General features: G+C 53.1%; 1 protein-coding gene across 3 annotated transcripts in view; it reads left to right on the top strand.

Moving 5' to 3' along the window:
* Positions 1 to 26,760, top strand: part of HTT (huntingtin) — a 125,501-nt gene that overhangs the window by 67,617 nt on the left and 31,124 nt on the right. For all 3 annotated transcript variants that reach the window (XR_011567014.1, XM_070790927.1, XM_019963246.2), the window contains 13 exons: positions 1,137 to 1,264; positions 2,847 to 2,957; positions 8,364 to 8,441; positions 8,772 to 8,995; positions 10,600 to 10,678; positions 10,757 to 10,918; positions 12,702 to 12,757; positions 13,820 to 13,968; positions 15,419 to 15,555; positions 16,947 to 17,063; positions 19,540 to 19,662; positions 19,934 to 20,169; positions 21,570 to 21,712. Coding sequence is in view for 2 of the 3 variants with exons in the window: in XM_070790927.1 (XP_070647028.1) it covers positions 1,137 to 1,264; positions 2,847 to 2,957; positions 8,364 to 8,441; positions 8,772 to 8,995; positions 10,600 to 10,678; positions 10,757 to 10,918; positions 12,702 to 12,757; positions 13,820 to 13,968; positions 15,419 to 15,555; positions 16,947 to 17,063; positions 19,540 to 19,662; positions 19,934 to 20,169; positions 21,570 to 21,712 (1,743 nt within the window). In the remaining variant the exon portion in view is untranslated. The remainder of the gene's footprint in view (positions 1 to 1,136; positions 1,265 to 2,846; positions 2,958 to 8,363; positions 8,442 to 8,771; positions 8,996 to 10,599; positions 10,679 to 10,756; positions 10,919 to 12,701; positions 12,758 to 13,819; positions 13,969 to 15,418; positions 15,556 to 16,946; positions 17,064 to 19,539; positions 19,663 to 19,933; positions 20,170 to 21,569; positions 21,713 to 26,760) is intronic.

Genomic DNA, 26,760 nt, shown 5'->3' with positions numbered 1-26,760 from the left:
CTCACAGTGCTGGGGCCGCACGTGACTCTTCCATTCATTTTTGCTTATAAAGCGTTCATGTTGAGCATTTTATTATTGTTGGAAGTTTATTCCTTCTTTCAGCTACACTGCATGGCTTGTGGGATCTTAGTTCCCTGACTAGGGATTGAACCTGGGTCCTTGGCAGTGAAAACACCGGGTCCTGAGCACTGGACCGACAGGGAGTTAGTTTCCTGTATAAAGCATTTGAAAAGATGCTGTTTTCTAAGGATTGCAGTTCCACTGGGGATTTAGCATCTAAAAAGCTTCAGAACTATGCAGATTTAGTCATCAGTATGTGACTGGTCATCTTTCTGATGATTGATAAACTAAGGACCCCAACCACCCATCTGTAAGGCCTTGTAGCATTTTGTGTTTAGTACCAGCTCAGTGATAGCGTGTGACCCGCGCGGTCATCCGTGCATGCTCACTGCACCCCTGTTGACTTGCTTACAGGGCTCGTGACCTCAGTCAGCTGGGGGCCATCCCCCTGGTGCCCCTGGGAGCCTTGTGCTCTGGGGGGTTTTCAGATTGACTGAAGGCCCTTGAGCCGGTTGTTCCTCTGAATTGCAGCCAGGCCAAAGCAGACACCTCCAGCATCACGCTTGTCTTCTCTTTCTCTTTTTATTTTACTGTATTATCTTTGGGAGGTGCTCAGAGTCTACTAATGTTTAGTAGTCAGTCTCTTACTACTTCTAATTAATCAAAAAGGCAGGAAAAGGTGGCATTTTATCCTCAGTTCAGTCGCTCAGTCGTGTCCGACTCTTTGCGAGCCAATGAATCGCAGCACACCAGGCCTCCCTGTCCATCACCAACTCCCGGAGTTCACCAAGACTCGCGTCCATCGAGTCAGTGATGCCATCCAGCCGTCTCATCCTCCGTCGTCCCCTTCTCCTCCTGCCCCCAATCCCTCCCAGCGTCAGAGTCTTTTCCAATGAGTCAACTCTTCGTATGAGGTGGCCAAAGTACTGGAGTTTCAGCTTTAGCATCATTCCGTCCAAAGAAATTCCAGGGCTGATCTCCTTCTAGAATACTTTAAAAATAATTGTTACAGGGATCTCTTTTAAACTTGGCGAGTGTGTCCTTTTGATGTGAAAGTGTATCTTGTCTGTGTGAAGCCTCTCGGCCACCTGAAACCTCTGGGCCTGTCGCCACAAACAAGTCCTCGTCACTGGGAAGCTTCTGTCACCTGCCTTCTTACCTCAAACTGCACGACGTCCTGAAAGCCACTCACGCCAACTACAAGGTACTGCTTCTGTAAAAATACCCTTGCTCTCACACATTTCAGGGGACTGTCGACATATTTCCTACAATTGTAGCTTACAGACATGTATAAGTGAGAGGGCCTTAGGGATATGAGTTACGATTAGCTTTTTCGGCTTTGTTTATGATAGCTTCCATCATACAAAAGGTTAGGATTTTTACTGGGAAAGTGATGTCTTTATGATCTATTGGTGCTGGGTCTGGGCTTCCCAAGAGCACCCACGTTCAGAGATCGGCTGGACGGACTCCTAGGACTCAGCACGTGGTCGCGCTCGCAGTGCGGACTCCTCACAGCGGGGTAGGGAGGACACACGGCCAGCCCGTGATGGGGAGGATGCAGGCGGAGTCTGGAGCAACCTCTGCCCCCATGAGGCCACGAGGACCACACCCCCACCACTCACTAGAGCAAGTGTGCGGCCATGCTAGGAGAGGAAAGCAGGGGTCCCGCCTGAACACGCGCATCCAGACAGGCCGGCACAGTGAGCCCCCGGCTTTCAGGAGGGCTGGTGTCCGTCCAGCGGACGGCTTCCCGGCCGAGCTCCCAGATCCCCGGGCCAGGCCTGCGGGCGGGTTTCTGGAAGGACAGCCATCTCCTCTCTTGACTCTTCTGCATGGGTATATTTCTCATTCTGAGAAAGAGATTTTTTCCTTTTCCAGCAGTGGTTAGATTTTACTTCACTGAGCAAATTGCTTTCTACTTAGTGTAGTGTCTTTGCGAGGGTTTTGCCGGTTTTTATTTTCAGTCTCTCCCTCTCACCTTTGTTCTTACATGTTATATCTTTGGGCCCGATCCTCCTCTCCATCTGTTAAATGGGGGAAATTGCTGCAAAATTGACTTAAGCTTGGCCCTTTAGGATCTTAACTTAATACCTCTTAGACTAATTTAATATTTTGCCGTACCCAGACTAAAAGGCTGTGTCCGGATCTGATAATGGTTCTTCCAGGGGTCCTAATGTGTGTGGAAGAGCTGTGCTTGTGCTCAGTCGCTCAGTCATGTCTGATTGTGACCCAATGGACTGCAGCCTTCCAGGCTCCTTTGTCCATGGGGTTCTCCAGGCAAGAATGCTAGAGTGGGTTGCCACAACCTCCTCTAGGGGATCTTCCTGACCCAGGGATCGAACCCGGGTCTCCCTCATTGCAGGCGGATTCTTTACTGCCTGAGCCACCAGGGACACCCTGGTGTGGAAAAGGACTTACATTCAATTTTTTTTTTTTTTTTGCTGCTTATCAGGTACTGGTTACGATGGGCATTAAGCATTTTTTCTCATTATGATAGAAGGTTAGGAATTATTTCTTTCAATAGTGTCAAATGTAAGTTGGAAGATGCCTTTGAAAATCAGTTTTTATGTAGCTATCTGGAAGAGTAATTTCCTTTCCAAGGCGTTTCCCCAGTGCTACAAGCAAACAAATAGAAGCCACCCCCACCCCACCCCCACCCCCACCAAGATGAGCCTTGGGCTGCCTGGTGGAGCACAGCTGCCAGCGCAGACCGTGGTTCTGTCTCAGGTGCCCGGGAGGCTGCCGCCCCAGCGATGCCTGTTCTCGTCTCCCTCCTCATCCCCCAGGTCACCTTGGATCTTCAGAGCAGCAGCGAGAAGTTTGGGGGTTTCCTGCGCTCTGCCTTGGACGTTTTGTCTCAGATTCTGGAGCTGGCGACGCTGCAGGACATCGGGAAGGTTTGTGTTTCCTGTCTTCTTATTGAGCTGTGGCTGCCACGCCTGAAATGCACCTCTGGGCCAGGTGCCTTGGAGTGGGAGCCCACCATGCTGGCACATTTGGGAAGCAGGGAGCAGGTTCTTCAGTCTGGGCACCTGAGTCTGATTTTCATCTTAGCCTCACGTTGAGGGGAGTTCAGTTTGTATTCTCTTTTCACAGTTGAATTAGAAAATTACTGGGTTTAAAACTGTTGAATCTTTTGCCTTCTCTGACCTGCTGCATGTTGAAAAGTCCAAGCAGTCACAGTGAGGGCTTGTTCGGTGGCGCTTTAGGAAGGAGCAGAGCTGTGCTTGAGGCTTGTGGACTTTGGTGCTGAGCCTAGTGACTAACCTCTGCCCGCCACCCTCCTGTCGTGGGGACCTGGTCAAGCAGACGGGATAGTTAAGGGGCCGTGCAGTGACTGCCCCTGTTGTGTCCACATCCAGATGTGACAGTCAGCACCTTGCCCACTTGCTCTGGTGTGTGTGGACCCACCTGTCCGGCTGGGGCATCGTGGTGTCTAATGAACTCCACAGTGAGTTTCCGAAAGCCCACGCTGAACATGGGCTACCGTGCAGTTCGCTGTGCTCATTCTCCCCGTCTTTCTCTCAACGTGCGTGAAGCTTACCTGGTCTCAGTCATTGTACACATTGTCTTCTGTTTCTTGTCTCTTGTACTTTTCCCACATGTCAACTCAGAAGGGGGTGAAGGAGTGCTCAGTCCAGGGCTAAGTCTTCCGCCCGAGGCAAGGGCTCTCTGGCTCAGCCCGGGGCTGCGAACCCACAGGGAGAGGGGTCACTGTCCGGGCCTGTGTGAGCTCTGAGCGCTGCTCCCTCTGCCCGCCTCCTCCCCGCCCAGCGTTGCGGGGCCTCCTCAGGTCCTCTCTGGGAGGCCACCCTTCTTTGGAACCCTCACTGAGTCCGTTTCCCGGACTCCCAGCTCCTTCTCGACTCGGGGCTCCTGGTCTCTGCTCCGTCCCTCGTCCTCATGCCCCTCCTGGGAGCTCTCCGAGGGGCATAGTGAGCAGGGCATAGTGAACAGGGCAGCCGTTCGGCTGACCAGCTTGTTTCCCATCTCTCAGGGACTCCTGTCCTCTAGTGCCTGGTGATCACGGTCTTGGAGCTGTGGTTTCATGTATTGTCTGGCTTTTTTGGTGGTTTGGCTGTGGGATAAATGTAGTCCCTCCTACCCCTTACTGGCTGGGAATGGGGTGTCCCTGTTACCCTGTGATTTTATGTTCTTGCCTGGGACTTGTTTCCTTGTTACCCTGGACTCACAGAGCCAACAGCACCAGCCTCTTCTCAACCTGTTCTCAGTTTCTTAGCCATGCTGCGTGGGGCCACCCAAGGCGACAGGTCACGGTGGAGAGTTCTGACAAAACGTGATCCGCTGGAGAAGCGAATGGCAAACTACTTCAGCATTCTTGCCTTGAGAACCCATGAGCAGTATGAAGAGGTAAAAAGATAGGACACTGAAGGATGAACTCCCTAGGTCAGTAGGGAGTTCAATGTGCTGCTGGAGATCAGTGGAAAAATAACTCCAGAAAGAATGAAGAGATGGAGCCAAAGCGAAAACAGCACCTGGTAGTGGATGTGACTGGTGATGGAAGTAAAGTCCAATGTGGTAAAGAGCAGTATTGCATAGGAACCTGGAATGTTAGGTCCATGAATCAAGGTAAATTTCAAGTAGTCCAACAGGAGATGGCAAGAGTGAACGTCAACATTTTAGGAATCAGTGAACTAAAATGGACTTGAATGGTGAATTTAATTCAAATGACCATTATATCTACTACTGTGGGCAGGAATCCCTTAGAAGAAGTGCAGTAGCTCTCACAGTCAACTAACGAGTCTGAGATGCAATACTTGGGTGCAGTCTCCAAAGTGACAGAATGATCTCTGTTCGTTTCCAAGGCAAGCCATTCAATATCACAGTAATGCACATCTATGCCCAAACCAGTAATGCTGAAGAAGCTGAACGATTCAATGAAAACCTACAAGACCTCCAAGAATTAACACCCAAAAAAGATGTCCTTTTCATCATAGGGGCCTGGAATGCGAAAGTAGGAAGTCAAGGGATATCTGGAGTAACAGGCAAGTTTGGCCCCGGAGTACAAAACGAAGTAAGGCAAAGGCTAACAGTTTTGCCAAGAGAATGCACTGGTCATAGCGAACACCCTCTTACAAAAACACGAGAGAAGACTCTACAAATGGACATCACCAGATAGTCAGTGCCGAAATCAGATTGATTATATTCTTTGCAGCCAAAGATGGAGAAGCCCTATACAGTTAGCAAAAACAAGATCAGGAGCTGAATGTGGCTCAGATCATAAACTCCTTATTGCCAAATTCAGACTTAAATTGAAGAAAGTAGGGAAAACCATTAGCCTATTCCGATATGACCTAAATCAAATCTCTTACGATTATACAGTGAATATGACAAATAGATTCATTCAAGGGATTAGATCTGATAGACAGAGTGCCTGAAGAACTATAGACCGAAGTTCGTGACATTTTACAGGAGGCAGTGACCAAGACTATCCCCAAGAAAAAGAAATGCAAAAAGGCAAAATGGTTGTCTGAGGAGGCCTTACAAATAGCTGAGAAAAAGAGAAGCGAAAGGCAAAGGAGAAAAGGAAAGATATAAGCATCTGAATGCAGAGTTCCAAAGAATAGCAAGGAGAGATAAGAAAGCCTTCCTCAGTGATCAGTTCAAAGAAATAGAGGAAAACAACAGAATGGGAAAGACAAACGATCTCTTCAAGAAAATTAGAGATACCAAGGGAATATTTCATGCAAAGAAGGACACAATAAAGGACAGAAGTGGTATGGACCTAACAGAAGCAGAAGATATTAAGAAGAGGTGGCAAGAATATACAGAGGAACTATACAAAAAAGATCTTTGTGACCCAGATAACCACGATAGTGTGATCACTCACCTAAACCAGACATCCTGGAATGCAAAGTCAAGTGGGCCTTAGGAAGCATCACTATGAACAAAGCTAGTAGAGGTGATGGAATTCTAGTGGAGCTATTTCAGATCCTAAAAGATGATGCTGTGAAAGTGCTGCACTCATGCCAGCAAATATGGAAAACTCAGCAGTAGCCACTGGACTGATAAAGGTCAGTTTTCATTCCAATCCCAAAGAAGGGCAATGCCAAAGAATGTTCAGACTACCTCACAATTGCACTCATTTCACACGCTAGCAAAGTAATGCTCAAAATTCTCCAAGCCAGTCTTCAACCCGTGAACTTCCTGATGTTCAAACTGGATTTAGAAAAGACAGAGGAACCAGAGATCAAATTGCCAACATCCGTTGGATCATCAAAAAAGCAAGAGAGTTCCAGAAAAGCATCTGTTTCTGCTTTATTGGTTACACCAAAGCCTTTGACTGTGTAGATCACAAGAAAATTCTTCTGTGGAAAATTCTTCAACAGATGGGAATACCAGACCACCTTACCTGCCTCCTGAGAGACCTGTATGCATGTCAAGAAGCAACAGTTAGAACCAGAGAGGGAAAAGTGGTTCCAAATTGGGAAAGGAGTACCTCAAGGCTGTATATTGTCACCCTGCTTATTTAACTTCCATGCAGAGTACATCATGAGAAACGCTGGGCTGGATGAAGCACAAGCTGGAATCAAGATTGCCGGGAGAAATATCAATAACCTCAGATATGCAGATGACACCACCCTTATGGCAGAAAGTGAAGAAGAACTAAAGAGCCTCTTGATGAGAGTGAAAGAGAGTGAAAAAGTTGGCTTAAAGCTCAACATTCAGAAAACTAAGATCATGGCATTGGTCCCATCACTTCATGGGAAATAGATGGGGAAACAGTGGCTGACTTTATTTTCTTGGGCTCCAGAATCACTGCAGATAGTGACTGCAGCCATGAAATTAAAAGACACTCCTTGGAAGAAAAGCTGTGACCAACCTAGACAGCATATTAAAAAGCAGAGACATTACTTTGTCAACAAAGGTCCGTCTAGTCAAAGCTATGGTTTTTCCAGTAGTCATGTATGGATGTGAGAGTTGAGCTATAAAGAAAGCTGAGCGCCAAAGAATTGATGTTTTTGAACTGTGGTGTTGGAGAAGACTCTTGAGAGTCCCTTGGACAGCAAGGAGATCCAACCAGTCCATCCTAAAGGAAATCAGTCCTGAATATTCATTGGGAGGACTGATGCTAAAGCTGAAACTCTAATACTTTGGCCACCTAATGCAAAGAACTGACTCATTGGAAAAGACCCTGATGATGGGAAAGATTGAAGGCAGGAGGAGAAGAGGACGCAGAGGATGAGATGTTTGGATGGCATCACCAACTCGGACATGAGTTTGAGCAAGCTCTGGGAGAAGGACAGGGAAGCCTGGCTTGTTGCAGTCTGTGGAGTTGCAAAGAGTCCAACATGACTGAGAGACTGAGCTGAACTGAACTTAGTTTCTGGATTTCCCTGGTGGCTCAGGTGGTGGTGTCGGCTTGCGGTGCAGGAGACCTGGGAATGCACAGAAAGCATTCCAGGTGTATTTGTTAAGAGACAGGATTATTAGATAGCTTGTGATATGAAAGACTCTGGTTGAATTCTTCCAGTTAACACTTCTTAGTTACCTGCTATGAGCGGTGGCGTGGAACAAACTCAACCCTGCAGAGTATACATACAGCCTTGGACATCTGGTCCAGGGGAGTTAATCGGAATATTCAGCATACATGGGCCTGAGTATATGAAGTGAACAGAAGTCTGTCACTGTTTAGTGCAGGAAGTTGCATCAAACGAATGAAGCGAGTGGCCTTCTCCCTGTAGTTGATGTGCCGCGAGCAGTGGCTGGAGGCCACGTGGCTGTGAGGAGGGGCTGCCGCTGGCAGTCATGGACCGGCTCTCGTCCCCAGGGCACCTTGTCTGCCGAGAGCTCGCGTACGAGGCTGGGAAGCACCTGTGAGGGCAGGCGTTTGAAGGCAGTCGTGGTGGTCATCTTTGCAGGCTGTCAAGACACATCCAGGACTTTTTGTGGCAAATCACACCTGACGTAATATGTGTTGCATTCAGCTGACCGTCTGCAGGTACCCCTGAGATGCAGCTCCCCTGTGGACTCTGACCTCCTGCTCTGAGAACGGGGCTGGACGCAGAGGGCGCGGCAGATCCTAGATGTCCTGTGTCTGGACGAGTGAGCCAACGAAGGCATGAATGTAGAAGCGCGTGAAAGGAAGGCCGAGAGCCTGGGTTTCAGTGCTTCATACTGTCTCTGGCTGTGATAAGTGAGAGCCTGCTCTGAGTGTCCTCTGGTGTTGATGGATGTTCCCAGTTTAAATGGAAGCACTCCTGTGTGCTGTCCGTGTGGGACTGCGGCAGCGAGTGGTCTGTGACTCGCTTCCTTTAATGCCTCACACTTCTCCTTTCCAGTGTGTTGAAGAGATTCTGGGATACCTGAAGTCTTGCTTCAGTCGAGAGCCAATGATGGCGACCGTGTGTGTTCAGCAGGTAAGCAAGGAGCTCCCGGGAAGTCCTTCTCCCTGCACGTCGCTGGCGCGCAGCCTGGCGCTCAGGAGGTGTTGCATGCGGCAGCTGCACCAGCCCGCCTCTGCTCGCTCGTTCTCGGGCCAGGAGGCTGCTTGTCCCCTGCGCCCCTGGAGGAGGGGCTCGCCCTTGGGGACAGGCTCCCATCCCCCTCCTGCTGTCCGAGCGCCCCTCCCACGTCCGTACGGCCGGAAGTCTTGCTCGTGCATCCAGTTCGTTTCAGGTGGACTCAGTGCGTATGTGGGGAATTCCACGTTAATTCGACTGTCAGTGACTTCAATTCTTCTGCTCCAGTTGCTGAAGACTCTGTTTGGAACAAACCTGGCCTCCCAGTTGGACGGCCTGTCTTCGCACGCCAGCAAGTCGCAGGGCCGTGCGCAGCGCCTCGGCTCCTCCAGCGCGCGGCCCGGCTTGTACCACTACTGCTTCATGGCACCGTACACCCTCTTCACCCAGGCCTTAGCGGACGCCAGCCTGCGGAACGCGGCGCAGGCAGAGCAGGACCAGGACACCGCAGGGTAACCTTCTGAGCGCCCCCTGTGTTCTCCAGAGCTCTCTGCGGTGCTGAAGGCAGGGCCCCCCCTTCAGAGAAGCGTGTAGCCCAGTGAGAGACAAGGGCCTGGGGTGTTCCCATCTCGGCGGGTGGGGCTGGGCTGCGGGACAGGAGAGCTGACGAATCAGCAGACCGGGAAGGGGGTGCGTGTGTCTGACACTGAAGGCGCGTCGCTGCCGGGTCGGGTCCTGTGCTGCTGGCGCCCAGGGGTCGCTCGGGCGGTGCAGCTGCGCTGGTGTGCAGAGGACTGGTGGGTGGTGTGTCCCAACTTCATGGATAAAGATCTCTTTCCACTTAATTTATGGCTGTGTTGCACTTCCCCAGTGGCTCAGGTGGGAAATCATCTGCCTGCAGTGTGGTTCGATCCCTGGGTTGGGAAGATCCCCCGGAGAAGGCAATGCAACCCACTCCAGTACTCTTGCCTAGAAAATTCCATAGAGGGAGAGCTGGTGGGCTACAGTCCATGGGGTCACAAAGAGTTGGACGTGACTGAGCGACTTCACTTTCTTTTTTGCTTTCTTTCTTTTTTTAGGATGTCTGGAATTGCAGTAGTTGTTTCTTAAATTACTGTTAATTGTTAATGCATATTTGAGTTACTATGTAGTAGCAGTAGAACTCCTGGGTTTTTGTTACGTAGATTTAGAGTATTTTAGGAAAATGTCCATGTTTTGGGCTTTAATTGGTGATATACAGACTTTTTCTAAGTCTCAGGACTGCTATTGGTGCTAAGTCGGTTCAGTCGTGTTCGACTTTGTGTGACCCCATAGATGGCAGCCCACCAGGCTCTCCCCCGTCCCTGGGATTCTCCAGGCAAGAACACTGGAGTGGGTTGCCATTTCCTTCTCCAGTGCGTGAAAGTGAAAAGTGAAAGTGAAGTCACTCAGTCGTGTCCTACTCTTCACGACCCCATGGACTGCAGCCCACCAGGCTCCTCCGGGATTTTCCAGGCAAGAGTACCAGAGTGGGTTGCCATTGCCTTCTCCGACTAGGGCTCTTTAAATTTTTGTCTAATATGGGAAATAAGTAAAACAAGCAAATGTCTGATCATTGTCATTTAATATTACGTTTCTTGAAAAGGGTATTTGCTGTAAAAGTTTAAAGAAATCAAGCTATGCCTTCTGAGTCTCCGAGCCTTTTCCGAGCCTGGCGCCTCCAGCCCCTGCCCCCGGGGCTGCGTGAGTGTCTAGCAGCAGTAGCGCTCTGGCCCAGGTCACCTGCTGCGGGTGACGAGCCATGGTGGTCCGTCCACCACAAACTCAGTCCTGTCTGATGGCATGCTCAGTCGCTCAGTCGTGTCCAACTCTGCGACTCCATGGACTATAGTCCACCAGGCCCCTCTGTCCGTGAGATTTTCCAGACAAAAATACTGGAGCGGGTTGCCATTTCCTTGCCTGACTAATCTTCATTAAAAGAAGAGCTTGATGCCGCTACACCGAGTGGCTGTTGAAGTCCTTTTGACCCTGAAATGTTCTGATTCTGTGAGTTGGAGTTAGCTTGACCTGGGTCTAGCTGGGGACACAGGAGAGTATGTAAGGGTGTTCTTTGCTTGCCCTCTTTCCTACCTGGCAGGTGGTTTGACGTCCTCCAGAAAGTGTCAACCCAGCTGAAGACAAACCTCACCAGCGTCACAAAGAACCGAGCAGACAAGGTAACTGGGAGCCCCTCAGGTTGCGGCTGGAAGCGGCTGCCGCTGAAGACTCACTCGCGTGCTCTTTCTCCTTCGCAGAATGCTATTCACAATCACATTCGCTTGTTCGAGCCTCTTGTTATAAAGGCTTTGAAGCAGTACACGACCACCACCTCCGTGCAGCTGCAGAAGCAGGTGCTGGACCTGCTGGCGCAGCTGGTGCAGCTGCGGGTCAACTACTGCCTCCTGGACTCAGACCAGGTGTGACACTGCGCCTCTGCTCTGCCGTACCTGTTCACGATGTAGTGAAGGTTACCTGGGAAAGACGCTGGAATCTGCCGTCAGGAAGTGTGCCTTTCCTTCCCGCACTGGCTGCTGCCTCTTCTCTGTCTCACCCACGGTCGGGCGCGGAGGCCTGGCCTGCGGAGCCTCGGCAAGCTTGGCGCCCTCAGCTGGGCTCTCCAGCCTTCATGCTCCTGCAGTGGTTCCTCCCATCTACCCACCTGCCCCCACCCCAAGAGTAATTTGAATTTACGGTTTGGGGGGACATCTGTGCAGAATCCAGAGTGTGGTTTTAAACAGCTTATGAGGAACGGTTGCCAGTTTCAAGCTGTCACCTGTTGCAAAGGCGTGTGGTCTGTCGGGCAGCGGCTGGCCCCTGCGCCCCAGCTGTCTGAGCCGTCCCGAGGGTCCTCACTCGCTTCCACTCCGTGGGCCCTCACCCCCGCACCCTGCTCTGGCGTGTGCGACTGTGGAAAGGCAGATCCCTTCATGACGTGAATTCTCTGAAAGCAGGAGTCAGGCCAGCCAAGGTCACCCCAGGGACAGTTGTGTTTGGGGCGTCAGGATGTGACCATCCCTGTTGGGCTGTGACCGTGGGCCGCTTTCCTGGGCGAGATAGGAAGTGTTCTGAGGTGGAAACGCTGCAGCTCTCCGTTTGCCCCTCAACGTCACCGTGTTGTGGGTGCTGTGGCAGCGTCGCTGCCCTGGGGAAGCTCGACGGAGAGGTGACCCCGCTTTCCCTGCAGTGCTGCTGGGGGTCCACCCAAGGGGAGGGGCCTGGGGGCTTTGTGTTGGCCAGCATCTTCACCACCCTGCTCTCCGCGCTGGTTTTCAGGAGGACATTCTCCACAGAGCTGTTTTCCTTCTCTGGGGAAACGTTCCCAGGGGATGGTGGTTCTGTCGTCTGGGGAGGGGACACCCTCATCCGCGGTGGGGTGGCTGTGGCCAAGGGGAGGCAGGCGTGGGACCTGCCGTGGGGCTTCCCGGGAGGAAGCAGGGCCCGGCACGGGCTGGCTCCACTTGTCGGAGCCCAGCAGGCACCTTCGCAACTCCTCATGGAGACCAGTCCTCTCAGTGGTGGTTAGAGGCCCCCTCTCTCCCCAGGTCTTAGGATTAGTTGCGGTGATGGCCTTTATGAACAGGGTAGAAAAACGGAAGAGGCCCACGGTTTGCCTCAGTTCAGGGCATGGCTTACGGAGCCCCTGCGTGTGTCTGTGTCACACCGGGGGCAGGAGGGAGCCGGAGATGAGCTCCGAGTGTCAGGGTGGAGAACGAACACGCGCCTAAAGCTCGACATGGTCGTGAGCAGTCCCGGGTGTGGCCTCCACTCACAGCCATTGCGCCCCCAACAGCCCTGGGTGCCCGGCCCCTCTGAGCGCTGGTGCTGTGGGGAGAAGGTGGGCTCAGCTGGACGTCTTGTCCCTAAGCCAGCTCAGGACCCCCAGGCTGCCGGGCGTGCCGCAGCCGGACCAGCGGGACCTGTGCTGCGCCCTTTGGGGGCCCCCTGGTGGCCCCTGGAGCTTCTCGTTTGTTTCTCCCAGGAGGTTTCACCTCAGTGTTGAGTAAACGAGTTTAAAAGGGTTTCTGCAAGTGTCTTGAAACTATCTAATCTGACCGTAGCATACATTTGAGTTCTTGTATAGAAGCAAGGTTGTCTACCGTCAGGAAACTTGTCAGAGGTCTATACAGATGAGCGCCAAGGAGAGTAACCTTGTTTGCACATTTTAATTACTGATGTGAAAATTGTATTTCCTGCCTGTAGGTGTTTATTGGATTTGTGCTGAAGCAGTTTGAATACATTGAGGTCGGCCAGTTCAGGTAATTGCATTTTGTTACTTTAGACTTCTTGTCCTTGTTACATAATTACATGTAATTTTATTTTATTTTCATCCATTTTATTTTTTTGGCCACACCAAGTGGCATGCAGATCTTAGTTCCCTGACCAGGAATTGAACCTGTGTCCCCTGCAATAAAAGTGTGGCGTCTTAATCACTTCCTACTGGGGAAGTCCATACGTGTAATTCTAGATTTTTAAGATGAATGTTTACTTTAAAGATCGCTGGGCGTTTTTGCCAGGCACTGTGTTTAATGAAAGTCTGATCAACGTGCTGTGGATTTTTGTTTCTCTTGAAAATTAATGACTTAAGTATCTCAAGCCTTGTTGGGAGGTCGTTCTTCACCTGACATTTACACGTGTTGTCAGTTTTCATTTCAGATTTTAAAGCATTTAATTATAATGGTTTTGCTAAATGAAATCTTATTTGAGATAACAGTAATTTTTTTCTAATCTTACAGAAAACAGCATTAGATATGGTTATCTTTAGTAACTTTACCTTGCTAGCCTGTAAGGTTTTAATACTTCATCCTGTAAATATAATTGAAAATGAAACTCCTTTAGTTTCTGAGCCACTTAGTCGTGAGGGAAGTGTGGTGCAGAGGAGTGTCCTGAGCGGCCCGTCCGCCCGCCTCTCCCCCTGCCCCCGGGTCTAGAGGCCCGGGCTCTTGTTCTTGGGTGTGTCACCCTGACCATGTGATTGGAGGCAAGTTACCTTTTCTCCTTTGGGTGCCAGCTTCTTCAGTGGCAGGGTGAGGGACAGATGGAGGCGCCCTGGGCTGCGGTGATGAGGGTGCCTCCCTCAGGGCCCTCACTGAGCCCTGCCAGCTGCCTAGCGGGCGTGGGGGCCCCGCCCCAGACAGGGACTCGAGATGAGGGTGACGGGACCGAACCGGGTGCCGAGGCTCCGAGCGCTGCCCCCCACCCCACGCTCTCCTGTTTCTCATATGCATGCTCTCCACTTTGAATCAGGAGTGTTTTGGGGCTGTTAATACGATGATGTTTTTTCATTTTAAAAGGATGTCTTTGGATGTTTCTGTTTCTAGGGAGTCAGAGGCGATTATCCCAAACATCTTTTTCTTCCTGGTATTACTGTCTTACGAGCGTTACCACTCAAAACAGATCATCGGGATCCCTAAAATCATCCAGCTCTGTGACGGCATCATGGCCAGCGGGAGGAAGGCAGTGACGCACGGTAATGGGGGGCGGGCCTCTCCCTGGCTCTTTGGTCTGTGTGCTTACACTGCCTCCCGCTGGCTGTGCGCGTGTGTACTCTGGCCAGAGGTGTCTGAAGAAGGGAGTGTGGTCCACCTGGGTACAAACAGCGCACGTGGAGTCGGCCATAAATACTCTTGTCTATCCACATGAAACAGAAAACTTTAAAATCCAGCTTCTGTAAGGCCACTGGGTTTATTGCCCAATGTCCTGGAAGGTACAGTGTGGCCTTGATTCAGGACCTTGTTTTGACTGCCTGTTTCATAGGAGCTAAAGTGAGGTCCACAGAGAGCGACCCGCAGCCCAGGCACCTGCTGCCGCCTGGCGCAGTGAGGCTGTGCTGTGGGGAGGAGTGTCACCCCTCTGACTTCCTCCCAGCTCGCCCTGCTCGCCTTATGTGGCGCTGTCGGCAGAAGCCTGGAGGCCTCTGCGCCGTGGTGGGGGCGCCTCCTGTGACCTCTGCTGGCTGCCGCACCGAGGTCCCCCTGTGCTGTCCCGCGGCGGCGGACCTCCCAGGCCGGGGGCGGGGGTACGCAGGGCTCAGCTCCTTTCCGCCTCCACGCTAGCAAGGCGGCCAGCCTACTGTAGGCCCCTGTCCCGGCCTCGGCAGAGGGGCCCTGACTGCGTGTGCCTGGGCCCTGGAGCTGAGAGTGCAGGCCTCACTGGAGGGGCGGCTGAGGCTTCCCAGACCAGAGGGAAGCAAGTTCTTTGTTTGGAAAGAAAGTTGATGGACAGTCAGACCTTTTTGTCTCCACTACAGAGCCTGGTCATCTGTGGGAAACTCAGCCAGTATGTGTGTGTGAGTGTGTGTATGAGTCTGCATGTGTGTGAGAGAGAGAGAGTGTGAGAGAGGCTGAGGGTGAGAGTGTGCCTTTCAGTAACTTGGTGACTTGGCCCGGCTGATGCTCCTCAGTGAAAGGCCTTCCTAGTTTACTCCTGAGGGTGTGTTCGGCCAAAGACTTCACTTTGCTGTTTTGAGTAAAGACACGCCTTGAGGGGGAAACGCTTAGTCTAACGAGAGACTGAGTTGAGTTGCTTGAAACACTATAGAAATCTAATCCTCTAAGTGTTTTCTGTGGGAAAAGCATCTGTGCTCTTTTCAGGTGACTGAGCAGATGGTGTATGAGGTTAGAATGCTGCTGTTTTTTAGTTTAAATTCGACTTTTGAATTTGTGTCACTTTGTGTCAGAAGTAATGTTATGTCACAGAAGTCCTAGTTTTCAAAAAGATTTCACAACCTTGTGAAGTGTCAGGGAAGACCCTTGACCTTCCAGGATGGCGTACAGATAATCTCCGTGCACTCCTGGGTAACCTGAAATTATCCCTGATCGCCGAGTCGAGTGTGGATCAGACCTCTGTTTCTTGGAAATCGTCTGGAGGCGTCAGTGTCGTCTCCCGAGCGCCTTCTTAGTGTCCTTCTGTGCCCACAGCCATACCTGCCCTGCAGCCCATAGTCCACGACCTCTTCGTTTTAAGAGGAACCAATAAGGCTGATGCAGGAAAAGAGCTTGAAACCCAGAAAGAGGTGGTGGTGTCCATGTTACTGAGACTCATCCAGTACCATCAGGTAAGGGGTGGGGTAGGGGAGCAGGAGTGGCAGGAAGCCTGCGGTGGCCCTGTCCGCTCGTCAGCGAGTGTGGCTCTGTGCCAGCCCTGGGCTCTTGGGCAGTGGGGAGACACTGCAGGCGGAAGGCTTAACGGGGTCTCTCTTTAAGGCCCCACGCCTGGCCGACGGTCATAAGTTCAGTCAAGGTGGTGGAGGACCCTTTTCCAAAACAAGGAAAAATCAGTCAGCAGCGTTGATCACGGTGCTGGAGTTCTGAGTGTTTTGAAAGGTCTCAGCCTGAAGTGATTTAAACACTTGATTGTACATGTATTTACCACCGTGTTGGTGGAGGACCAGAGTCTTTGCACTGATTTCTGGCTCCGCTTTCCTCCAGGTACATTTGGAATTTCAGATGGTGTGAGGCTGTCTGAAACCTGGCATTTTAGAGAGCGCTCTTCCATGACTGGCAGGGGCCTCGCCCTCATGGTCTCAGTAATCCCTGTTACTGTTTGTCTCTGGCACAGATTCTCTCAAAGAAACTTCTATGCATTCTCGTTTTGCTTAACCTAGGTAATATTTAACTAAATACTTAGCGTTGAATTAAATCCCGTAGGATTAAAAGTACAACTTCCATAAGAGGGTCGAGAGCCAGTGCCCAGCTCTTGGCAGGCACATGGGCTGGTGTCCCGCGCGTCCGCAGCCTGGCTTACGGGGCAGAGCGCGGCTGGCCTTGGTTTGGGAAGACGGGTCACAGCGCAGACTTGCCTGTCTCTGCGTACGTGCCGCTGGGTCCTGGGAAGGGAGAGGCCGCTGTGGGAGGAGGCGGCCGGGCAGGCTTTCCAGGGAGTGGGCTCCGCCTGGAACGTGGCATTTTATAGACTGGGCTGTAGACTGTCTCTGCGATTAAGCATTTTCAGCTTTGCAGGCTGCCTGGCACCTGCATCTCTCCCTGTCTGCTGTCGTGTGAGCGCCGTCCTGGCAGCAGGTTCACGGTGGCCCCATGCCAGCAAGGCCGTGTTTATCAAGCAGGCGTTCAGGGGTCTCTGTTTAGGAGGGATCACGACCAAACTGGGGCTCACCCACGGAGAACTCTTCTGAAGTAAACCGTCTTCAGGGGGAGGGGAGCTTTGCAGAGCGCAGAGCAGAGGGGAAGGCTCACGGGAGCCGGGGACCCAAACCGTCTTCAGGGGGAGGGGAGCTTTGCAGAGCGCAGAGCAGAGGGGAAGGCTCAGCCGGGGCCCCTGCGCGGCGGTCCGGTCCTGCCCCTGTGCTCTGCCCGAGGCCGACAGGCGCCCGGCTTTCCTCTGGTTGGAGCCTGGGAAGGCCCGAGGCGTGGCCGTGCTGGGTCCGCCTGGTGTGCACGGCGCCTGGGGCGTGCGGGCCGGGCTCAAGCATCTGGGCCGTCCCCGCAGGTGCTGGAGATGTTCACGCTGGTCCTGCGGCAGTGCCACAAGGAGAGCGAGGACAGGTGGAAGCGGCTGTCCCGGCAGGTGGCCGACGTCATCCTCCCGATGCTGGCCAAGCAGCAGGTGCGTCCCCCCCCCGCCCCCACCTGCGCCTCCCGTGGGGCCAGCCTTGGAGCTGCGTGCTCAGGCTCACTCCCAGCAGGCGCGTTTCATCGGCGTTAACTGTGCACCGGGGCCAGTGCGGGGCCCGGGTCAGAGACAGCCTGGTGCCCACGGCGCCTCGGGGCTGCCTCCTTTCCGGCTCACCCTGCCTCCCTCCTGTTTGCTCTGTCAGGGAGGGTTTTCTCTTGCTGCTTACAGAGTAGCTTAGCAGTAAGCCGACACTTAGGATCTCTGTGGTTGAACGGTGCCATCGGTGGGCCCCACGCGTGCAGGGTTGAGGGCGGGACTCCCTGCCGGGTGCAGCACCGCCTCGGAGTCAGCAGCAGGGACGCGCCAAAGACGGTCACTCCAGAGGCCGCTGCCAGGACACCCTGCCTGCCGCCGGCACAGCTCTGGCTGTGAGGTGCCGTGGGTGCCGCCAGCAGGTGCCCGTCAGCTCGTCCAGGTCGGCCAGCTCGGGAGTGAGTGCTCTGGGCGGTGCGGTGCCCATGGCTCTTGGTGCTGACGGGAGCGGGTAGGCCCTGTCTTCACGGCGTCAGCTGCTTGCTCTGCTCTCGTCACAGACCGTCATCCTGAGGCCAGGGTGGGGGCCGGGGAGCGGGGTCATGGCGTTTGGTAAGAACAACAGATACACAGGATTTTTTTGATGACTGGCACCTGACATGTGGCTGCGGGATCTCAGCTCCCGACCAGGGATCAGACCCAGGCTTCAGGCAGTGGAAGGATGGGTCCCAGCTCCTGGACCGCCAGGGAGGGCCTGATAAGACGCAGTTTTAATGAGTGGGTGGCTCCGCTGTTTTCAGCTGGCCGAGGCATCCATGGCCGCAGGGACGCATCTCCAGGGTGGGGCTCCGTGAGCTCTGCACTCCTCTCACCGCAGACACTGAGGAGGCAGCGGGCCGGGGCCGCAGTGCGGGGTGAACGCCCAGCGTACCTTCCCCTGCAGTGGCACTGTGTGCCGGGTGGTCTGTGGGCCAGGGGCACAGCGCAGGGTGCATCCGCATGTCCCCCCCGACTACGCCTGCCCTCCTGGCCCCGGAGGATGCTGGCCTAGGGCTGGGGACAGCCAGCACAGGGCCTGGTTACTGTCTGTAGCGTCTGACGAGGGTTGTGGAGGGGGGACGCGAAGGACGTGAGGGTGACCTGAGCAGATACCTGGGGAAGCTCTCTCTGGGGGGGCTGTGGGAGAGCCCTCAGGGGGCTTGGTAGGAAGGGGGGCAGGGTGAATCTGAGAGCTGAACAGGCGGTCAGGGTAGGGGTAGCGGAGAGAGCCGCTCACAGCTCAGGGCCTGCATAGACCCGGGCATGGGGACAGAGGGGCAGGAAGGGGCACCCGCTGGACGCAGCTCGGATGCAGAACCAGCGAGCTGTGCTGACAGCTTCAGTGGGCGTGAGAGGAGGGGCAGGTCAGTGGCTGCAAGGTGATGGCTTAGGGGCCACCTGGACGGAGCGAGATTCAGGGGGAGCTCGGAGCCTCATCCGCATGTGTTGGGTTGGGAGAGCAGGAGGTCCCCGAGGAGGCTGAAGCAAGCCCCTGGGGTGCCGGCCTGGAGGGGGCGGGGGCACTGCGGGCCAGGGTGGGTGGGCAGTGGGATGCGGCCGAGCCCCGGAGGTGTGAGGGGCCCTGCGGACCAGACGGGGGCGGGGCGGGGAACCGGAGGCGCAGGCGGCACAGTGTTCTGAAACCTAGGAGAGAAGGCACTCCCCGCAGCCGTGGCCATGTGCACCCTGTCAGCTGTGACGGGCTCAGCGGCAGGGCGGCGGGCGAGTGCGCTGTGTGCACACTCAATCGGGACCATTCTGCATCCTTTAAAAGTAACCTTAAGGTTTGAAACCCGTTCTTCATTTATTTTTTAGTGGAAAAAAAACAGAGACATAATACAATTTTTCGAAACAACTTAAAAACTTCTCTACAGGTACAGGAATGTGGAGGAAGTTAAAGAGAACTGCACTAATTTGCGAACGTCGTCTACTCGGTGGTGGGGTGGGGATGGAGTGCAGGTGAAGAGAGTGAAAGAAGGTAGAAGACAGAGATTGTGATGCCCACGTGGGTGAGCTGCGCGTGCAGGAAGGGGTGCAGCAGGGGCCGGTCCCCGGAGCGGTGGTGACTGTGGCAGGCCATGCGGGCTCAGCTGAGTAAATCTCATACTTGGATCTATTTGAATTTGTGCAGAAAGCATATTTGGTTTATTTAGTAAAAATCTAAATGAAATGAAAAGATTTCCATCGTGCGAAAAAAAACGTAGCTGTTACGGTATTGTTCTAAAAAAACGTTTCCTTGGTTTGCTACTGACGTTGAGTCGTATGGAAGTTTTGCGGGGTGGGAACGATGGGATGGTCCAGGTCATCAGGCCGTGAGACACCTCACGTGGAGGGCAGCGTTGACCTTTTTTCTGCTGGCTTACGGGGAAACGTCTGCGACATTCACTCGCAACAGATGCACATTGATTCTCACGAGGCCCTGGGAGTGCTGAACACGTTGTTTGAGATTTTGGCCCCCTCCTCCCTACGCCCTGTGGACATGCTTTTACGGAGTATGTTCGTCACCCCAGACACCCTGGTGAGTACCTGGCTCCTGGTGGCGTTCTGGGTCCCCCACCTGGTGCGCCTGGGGGTGTCTGCAGGGCTGGGGGTGGAGACTTTGCCTGTTTCATGGGGTTCCAGACAGCACTGAGGCCGCTGGTCCCAGCCGCGCTTTGAGAACCAGCGAGACAGGGACTCAGGCGGCTTTGTCAAACTGGGGGTGAGGGGAGGGGGGTCTCCGTAACTGGCGTTGGCAGGGGGGTGTCTGGCTGTCCTCCTCAGCAGCGCTTCCCCGGCTCTGTCCCCAGGCAGCGGTGAGCACGGTCCAGCTGTGGGTGTCAGGCATCCTGGCCATCCTGCGGGTGCTGATTTCCCAGTCGACCGAGGACATCGTCCTGTCCCGCATCCAGGAGCTCTCCTTCTCTCCGTACTTGGTCTCCTGTCCGACAATCAGTAGGTTAAGAGATGGGGACAGTACTTCAGCACTGGAGGAGCACACTGAAGGGAGACAGATGAAGAATCTGCCGGAAGAAACATTTGCCAGGTGCGTGTCACGTCTAGTCCGTGGCCTTGGGCTGTCGTGTGGTGTTGGAGCCCTAAGACCAACAACGTGGCTTAAGGAGCCGGTGTGTTCTCTTTGCCCAGCCAGCCTCGTCTCTGGCCCTTGGTCCTTCCTCTCTGCAGGCTCGGTCAGGTCCTGAATCAGACCCTCTGAAGACTGCCCAGACTAGTCTGTGGGTGCGTTGCCTGCAGAGAGTTGGAAAACGTAGGAAGACCCACTAAAAAGACCCGCTTCTTTTCCTCCCCACTGTGTACTGCCCTCCTGACACCATAGGCAGTAGAATCCTGCTCCCTGCCAGGTGGACTGCTCTGCTGTGCTCCCCTCGTATACTTGTGTGTTCTTGGTCATTCAGTTGTGTCCAACTCTTTGCGACCCTGTGGACTGTAGCGCACCAGGCTCCTTTGTCCGTGGGATTCTCCAGATAAGAATACTGGAGCCTGTTGGCATTCCCCTCTCCAGGGGATCTTCCTGACCCAGGCACTGAACCTGCATCTCCTGCATCGCAGCCGGGTTCTTTACCACTGAGCCCCTGGGAAGCCCCACCAGTGTATTTGTGGTGTCAGATCGTGTCTGCCCGTGTCGATGTTGGGAAGCTCCTTGGAGGCCACGCTCATGACTCGGGCACTGTACAGACTTGCTGTTAGACAAGTGTGCCTCCTCGTCTGCTGTACTCGGGTGTGCTCTGAGTTAGAGCCTGCAGAGCATGTCCTGGGCGCTCACTTCCTGCCTGCGTGATGGCCGTGTGCCACCCTTGGGTGGCCGTAGGTAGAGGTCGTCGTGGAGATGAGGCGGGTGAACCTGGTCAGCACGCAGCCTGCGGCTCACGCTGTCGCGGTTAGGCAGGTGGCTGAGGTGCGGGCTGCAGGAACGCCCTGTGGTGGGCATCAGCCCGCTTGATGGCTGAAAGCCTGGAAGGAACACCACAGGTCCCTTGAGCCTCCTGACACGCCCTCAGAGGTGCTGTGCTTATCCCATCTTGTTAGGAAAGTGGTGCACAGAGAGGTCAAGTGGCTTCATCCAGGGCCTCTCTCCTCCTCTCATTGTATTGGGCTTCCCTGGTGGCTCACACGGTGAAGAATTTGCCTGCAGTGCAAGAAACCCAGTTTCGATTCTTGGGTCGGGAAGATCCTCTGGAGAAGGAAATGGCAACCCACTCTAATATTCTTGCCTGGGGAATCCTAAGAACAGAGGAGCCTGGCGGGCTGTAGTGCGTGAGGTTGCACAGAGTCGACATGACTGAGCGACTCACGCTTCCCTGTTCTGCTTCTCTTGCGTTGGACTCCCCCTGTACCTACCGTGTGTGTGATGTTCGTGGGTGTACTTCTTAGGAGTGCTCTGTGACAGTCACCTACTTTGCTCTCCCCTTCTCCCTCTCTCTGAAGGTTTCTGCTCCAGCTGGTTGGAGTCCTCTTAGAGGACATTGTTACAAAGCAGCTGAGAGTGGAGGTGAGCGAGCAGCAGCAGACTTTCTACTGCCAGGAGCTGGGCACGCTGCTCATGTGTCTCATCCACATCTTCAAGTCCGGTAGGTGCACCGCACTAGCCTGGCTAGAGCGCCTGTGCCCCGCCCTGCCAACACACCCGGCGTGCAGGTGTGCGCAGAGCCAGCTCTGCTGTGCCCTGTGTGTATTTGACGACGCGGTGCTGTGCGAACGTGAATCTGAGGGCCTCTGCTGTGTTAAAGATTCGGGAAGTCAGGATGTTCTGTTGCCTTTATGTATGATTGTGAATTTAAAAAGTCATTGCACGAGAGAGAGTGAGAGAGATCACAAAGTCCCTGCCCTGTAGCAGGCATAGGAAGGGGCCCGAGTTTTTCAAGAGGAATGAGCGTTTTCAAAAGCAGTGGTCTTGCTAGGTATCGGGTAGAGGCATATCTTTCTTTGTTCAGCAAGAAAAGCGAAAGGCAGTTCTAATCTCGGGGAAACACAAACAGCAGGAAAGCTTGGCCCAGACCCGCAGCACATCTGGAGGTGTGGGAGTGGGTGCCCTCTGGGTGGCGGCCCCCAGTGTGCTTCATCCTGTGGCCACGTTGCCTGTTTCCATATCTCAGCTCTTACTGTGCTGGCTCTGTTGTCTGGTGGGCTCCTTCCCCATGGCAGAAGGGAGGGTCTCTGACTTGTGGTCTCAGGGCTGCAAGAGTCCGGCCACCCTGGGCCCGCTGAGAGGTTGGACAGCCTTCCTTTGCGGGAGGGGGTTACTTTCCAGTAGCACGGGGAGAAAAGTTATGACAAACCTAGATAGCGTGTTAAAACACAGAGATGTTACTTTGCCGACAAAGGTCCGTATAGTCAAAGCTATGGTTTTTCCAGTGGTCACATATGGATGTGAGAGTTGAACCATAAAGAAAGTTGAGTGCCGAAGAATGATGCTTTTGAACTGTGGTGTTGGAGAAGACTCTTGAGAGTCCCTTGGACTGCAAGGAGATCCAACCAGTAAATCCTAAAGGAAATCAACCCTGAATATTCATTGGAAGGACTGATGTTGAAGCTAAAACTCCAATACTTTGGCCACCTGATGTGAAGAACCGACTCATTGGAAAAGACCCTGTTGCTGGGAAAGATTGGGGGCAGGAGGAGAAGGGGTGACAGAGGATGAGATGGCTGGAGGGCATCACCGACTCAGTGACATGAGTTTGAGCAGGCTCCGGGAGGGGGTGAAGCACAGGGAGGCCGGGTGTGCTACAGTTAGGGTACTGCAAAGGGTTGGACACAATTTAGCAACTGAACAGCAAACAACAGTGAGCGAGGGAAGCGGAGTGGACAGAGTACCTGAGGGTCTGCTGCAGGCGATGAAAGCGCGTCAGGGTGAGCTCGGAGGCAACCACCAGACCTGAAGCAGAGCGATGAGAAGTTGCCCTCAGAGGGATGCGGCAGGGCACCTGTAGAATCAAATCCTCTTGTGTTACGAGATTTTTAATTTGCATCAAAGTGATATATACACACGAGTTCAAATCCCACTCGTGTATATATCACCTTAACGCAATTAAAGCACACACGCAGATACGTACCATTAAAGCAGAAGGTCATTACCATCATCGCCCTTTATTCGCTTGAGAAAGAGGTGCTGAGTCACCCGCCGCCGGGCCGGGCCTGGGTGTGCGGTGGTCAGTAGAGCTGATGTGATTCCTGCCTCTGCGGCTGTCAGTCCAGCGAGTCGGACAGTACACAGAGATGCCGATACACAGAGATGCCGGTACACAGAGGTGCCGCCGCAGGTCCTGATGTCTCCGGATCAGGAAACAAGACAGTGGCAGGCAGCACGGGGCGGGCTCTCCTCGTCGACCGCAAAGCTGAGGCCTGGAGGAGAAGGAGCTGGCGCTTTGGAGAGAGTTTCTGAGAGCGGCCAGGGCCAGAGGGCCTGGGAGGCAGCGGGACCGAGAATGATGGGGCCGGATGCCTCCTCAGCTGCGCCGCGTGACTGCAGGCGCCCTCGGCCCTGGGGTGTAGTCAGAGTTTGTGATAATGGGCTATAGCTTTAAGCCATCTTATTTACTTAACACGGAAACAGTTTTCTTTCTGAGGATCTTCCAATTTATGCCCCACCAACCCACCACTTTAAGTGTGAAGTTGAGAGGATAATTAAGGCATTGAAGAATCAGTTGTTATTAGCATGTTGGTCACTTTCATATTTGGCCATCATTTGGTGTGGATCTGACCCCAGTTCACATCAGGGGCTGCTTTCCACCTTCTTTGATAAGAGCGGTACGTTCTGCGGCCTTCGCCGCACCCAGGGATTTCACGGTGCTCGCTCCCCTGCTGTTCTAACCATCCTCCTTTCCTCAGAGATCAGGGAGGACACTTTTGTGTCTGCTGCAGGGCCGCCCAGCCCGCTTCCTGCAGGGTGCACATGTTCCGTGTCTGTGCTAACCCAGCTACTTGTGCTTGCATGTGGCCCATGGGCTCTGGAAGTGTGACTGCTGTGGCTGAAGCGCTTTTATTTGATCTAATTTTGGTTAAATTTGAACAGCCACTTGTGGAGTGGAGTGTGAGCGGCTGTGCCCTGCTCAGGAGTCCCGGCCAGGCGTCGGGGCACCTGGATTTTGCAGCTCATGTCTTTGGAGATAGTTCAGTTGGTCCTTATTGTTCCTTATTCAGGCACTCAGTCGTGTCCAACTCTGTGACTCCATGGACTGCGGTGCACCAGGCCTCCCTGTCCATCACCATCTATCGGAGCTTGTTCAGACCAGTCCATTGAGTCGATGATGCCATCCAGCCATCTCATCCTCTTTCGTCCCCTTCTCCTTCTGCCTTCAGTCTTTCCCAGCATCAGGGTCTTCTGCAATGAGTCCGTTCTTCACATCAGTTCTTCACATGGCCAAAGTATTGGAGTTTCAGCTTCAGCATCAGTCCTTCTAATGAACTGGTTTGATCTCCTTGCAGTCCAAGGGGTTCTGAAAAGTCTTCTCCAACACCACAGTTCAAAAGCATCAATTCTTTGGCACTCGGCCTTCTTTATGGTCCAGTTCTCACATCCATACATGACTACTGGAGAAACCATAGCTTTGACTAGGTGGATCTTTGTCAGCAAAGTAATGTCTCTGCTTTTTAATATGCTGCCTAGGTTTGTCATTAGCTTTTCTTCCAAGGGGCAAGTGTTTTTTAATATCATGGCTGCAGTCACCATCTGCACTGATTTTGGAGCCCAAGGAAATAAAGTCTCTCTCTGTTTCCATTTTTCCCCCATCTTTGCCATTAAGTGATGGGACCGGATACCGTGACCTTAGATTTTTGAATGTTGAATGTTAAGCCAGCTTTTTCACTCTCCTCTTTTAGCTTCATCAAGAAGCGCTTTAGTTCCTCTTCACTTCCTGCCATAAGGGTGGTGGTATTTGCATATCTGAGGTGATTGACCTTTCTCCAGGCAGTCTTGATTGTGGCTTGTGCTTTATCCAGCCCCGCATCTCGCATGATGTACTCTGTCTGCATCATGATTTAGGACTTGAAATAGCTCAACTGGAATTCTATCACCTCCACTAGCTTTGTTCGTAGTGATGCTTCCTAAGGGCACTTGACTTTGCATTCTAAGATGTCTGGCTCTAGGTGAGTGATCACACTATCGTGGTTATTTGGGTCATCAGGATCTTTTTTGTATAGTTTTTCTGTGTATTCTTGCCACCTCTTCTTAGTATCTTTTGTTTTCATTAGGTTCATACCAATTCTGTCCTTTATTGAGCCCATCTTTGCATGAAATGTTCCCTTGGTATCTCTAATTTTCTTGAAGAGATCTCTAGTCTTTCCCATTCTATTGTTTTCCTCTATTTCCTTGCATTGATCACTGAGGAAGGCTTTCTTATCTCTCTTTGCTATTCTTTGGGACTCGCCATTTGAATGGGTATATCTTTCCTTTTCTCCTTTGCCTTTCGCTTCTCTTCTTTTCTCAGCTATCTGTAAGGCCTCCTCAGACAGCCGTTTTGCCTTTTTGCCTTTTTTTTCTTGGGGATGGTTTTGATCACCATGTAATGTTGGTGTTTGTAAATAAGCGGCGATGGGTGTGTATTAAGGTCTTGTTTCTAGCTCCTCGTGTATTTGGACGCCATTTCTTTTAAACACACTAGGGGGCAGAATTACTGTGTGATTGGTTTTGAGATAAAATTAAATCATCGTGTACTTTTATATAAATAAGGTGCCTTTAGCATCTAAAGTTGGTAATTTTTGTTTTTGCATTGCTTAAACAATGACAATAATTACACCCTGCACTGAAAATTGAGACCTTTGAATTTGCCCATTTCAGGTGTTATTTCTTAAAATAGGAACCAGTCTGAGTAACGGCCTTGTGTTTTCACTTTGTTACCCCTCGTGTTGGAGGAGGGGAGTGAACCCCACAGTCGTTGGCCTGTGTCGGATTCCATCTGGCGCAAACAGACAAGAAGGCACCTGGTCTCCACTTTACAGGTGCTCAGAAACCGGCTGCCCAGATGGAAGCAGGGGGAGCCGGCAGCGGGCTGACAGTGTCCATCACTTTGCCACGGGCAGGGCTGGGTCTGGCCTGTGGCCACCGTGAGGCTCCCTGCTGCTCACCGTGTCGTCCAGTCGCCCCGTCGCCTGCCCCTTCCCACCGCCCTGCAGACGCCTGCCCAGCCACGGGCAGCATTCCTGCCCCCTTGCTGCCTTCCTGCAGGCCCAGCTCACTTCCTGGTATTTTCAAAAGGGCCTATATTCCCCTGTATGTGTGGGCCAAAGCAACATTTGTACTTTGTGGACAAATTCGTGTCCTTGCGTCCCTGGGGCATGTGGAGCTGGCTTCGTGTCCATTTTGAGGTGGGCTAGAAGGAAACAGGAATCCGCTCTCCCCTGGGGGAGAGCTTCCGGGCCCTGAGGAGAACACTGTGGGGAAGCTGGAGCAGAGCCTGCCTGGGTCTGCTGCTGACATGCAGGACTGAGCGTAGATGCCTGCCTGCCTGGCCACCCAACCCAGGTGGTCGTGTCATGGTGGGCGTGGGGGCCACCCGGCCCTCAGCTCGCTGGAGCCTGCAGGATGGCCGCGCCCTGCCCACCCGCAGGGCTGTGGCTCGGGCTGTTCTGGCTGCAAGTGACCTGACTACAGGCCGCGTAGGGGCTGCTGCCCTTTTTGTGG

This window comes from Bos indicus, chromosome 6 (assembly GCF_029378745.1).
Source record: "Bos indicus isolate NIAB-ARS_2022 breed Sahiwal x Tharparkar chromosome 6, NIAB-ARS_B.indTharparkar_mat_pri_1.0, whole genome shotgun sequence".
Lineage (NCBI taxonomy): Eukaryota > Metazoa > Chordata > Mammalia > Artiodactyla > Bovidae > Bos > Bos indicus.
This window is presented reverse-complemented; position numbering and strand designations above follow the sequence as displayed.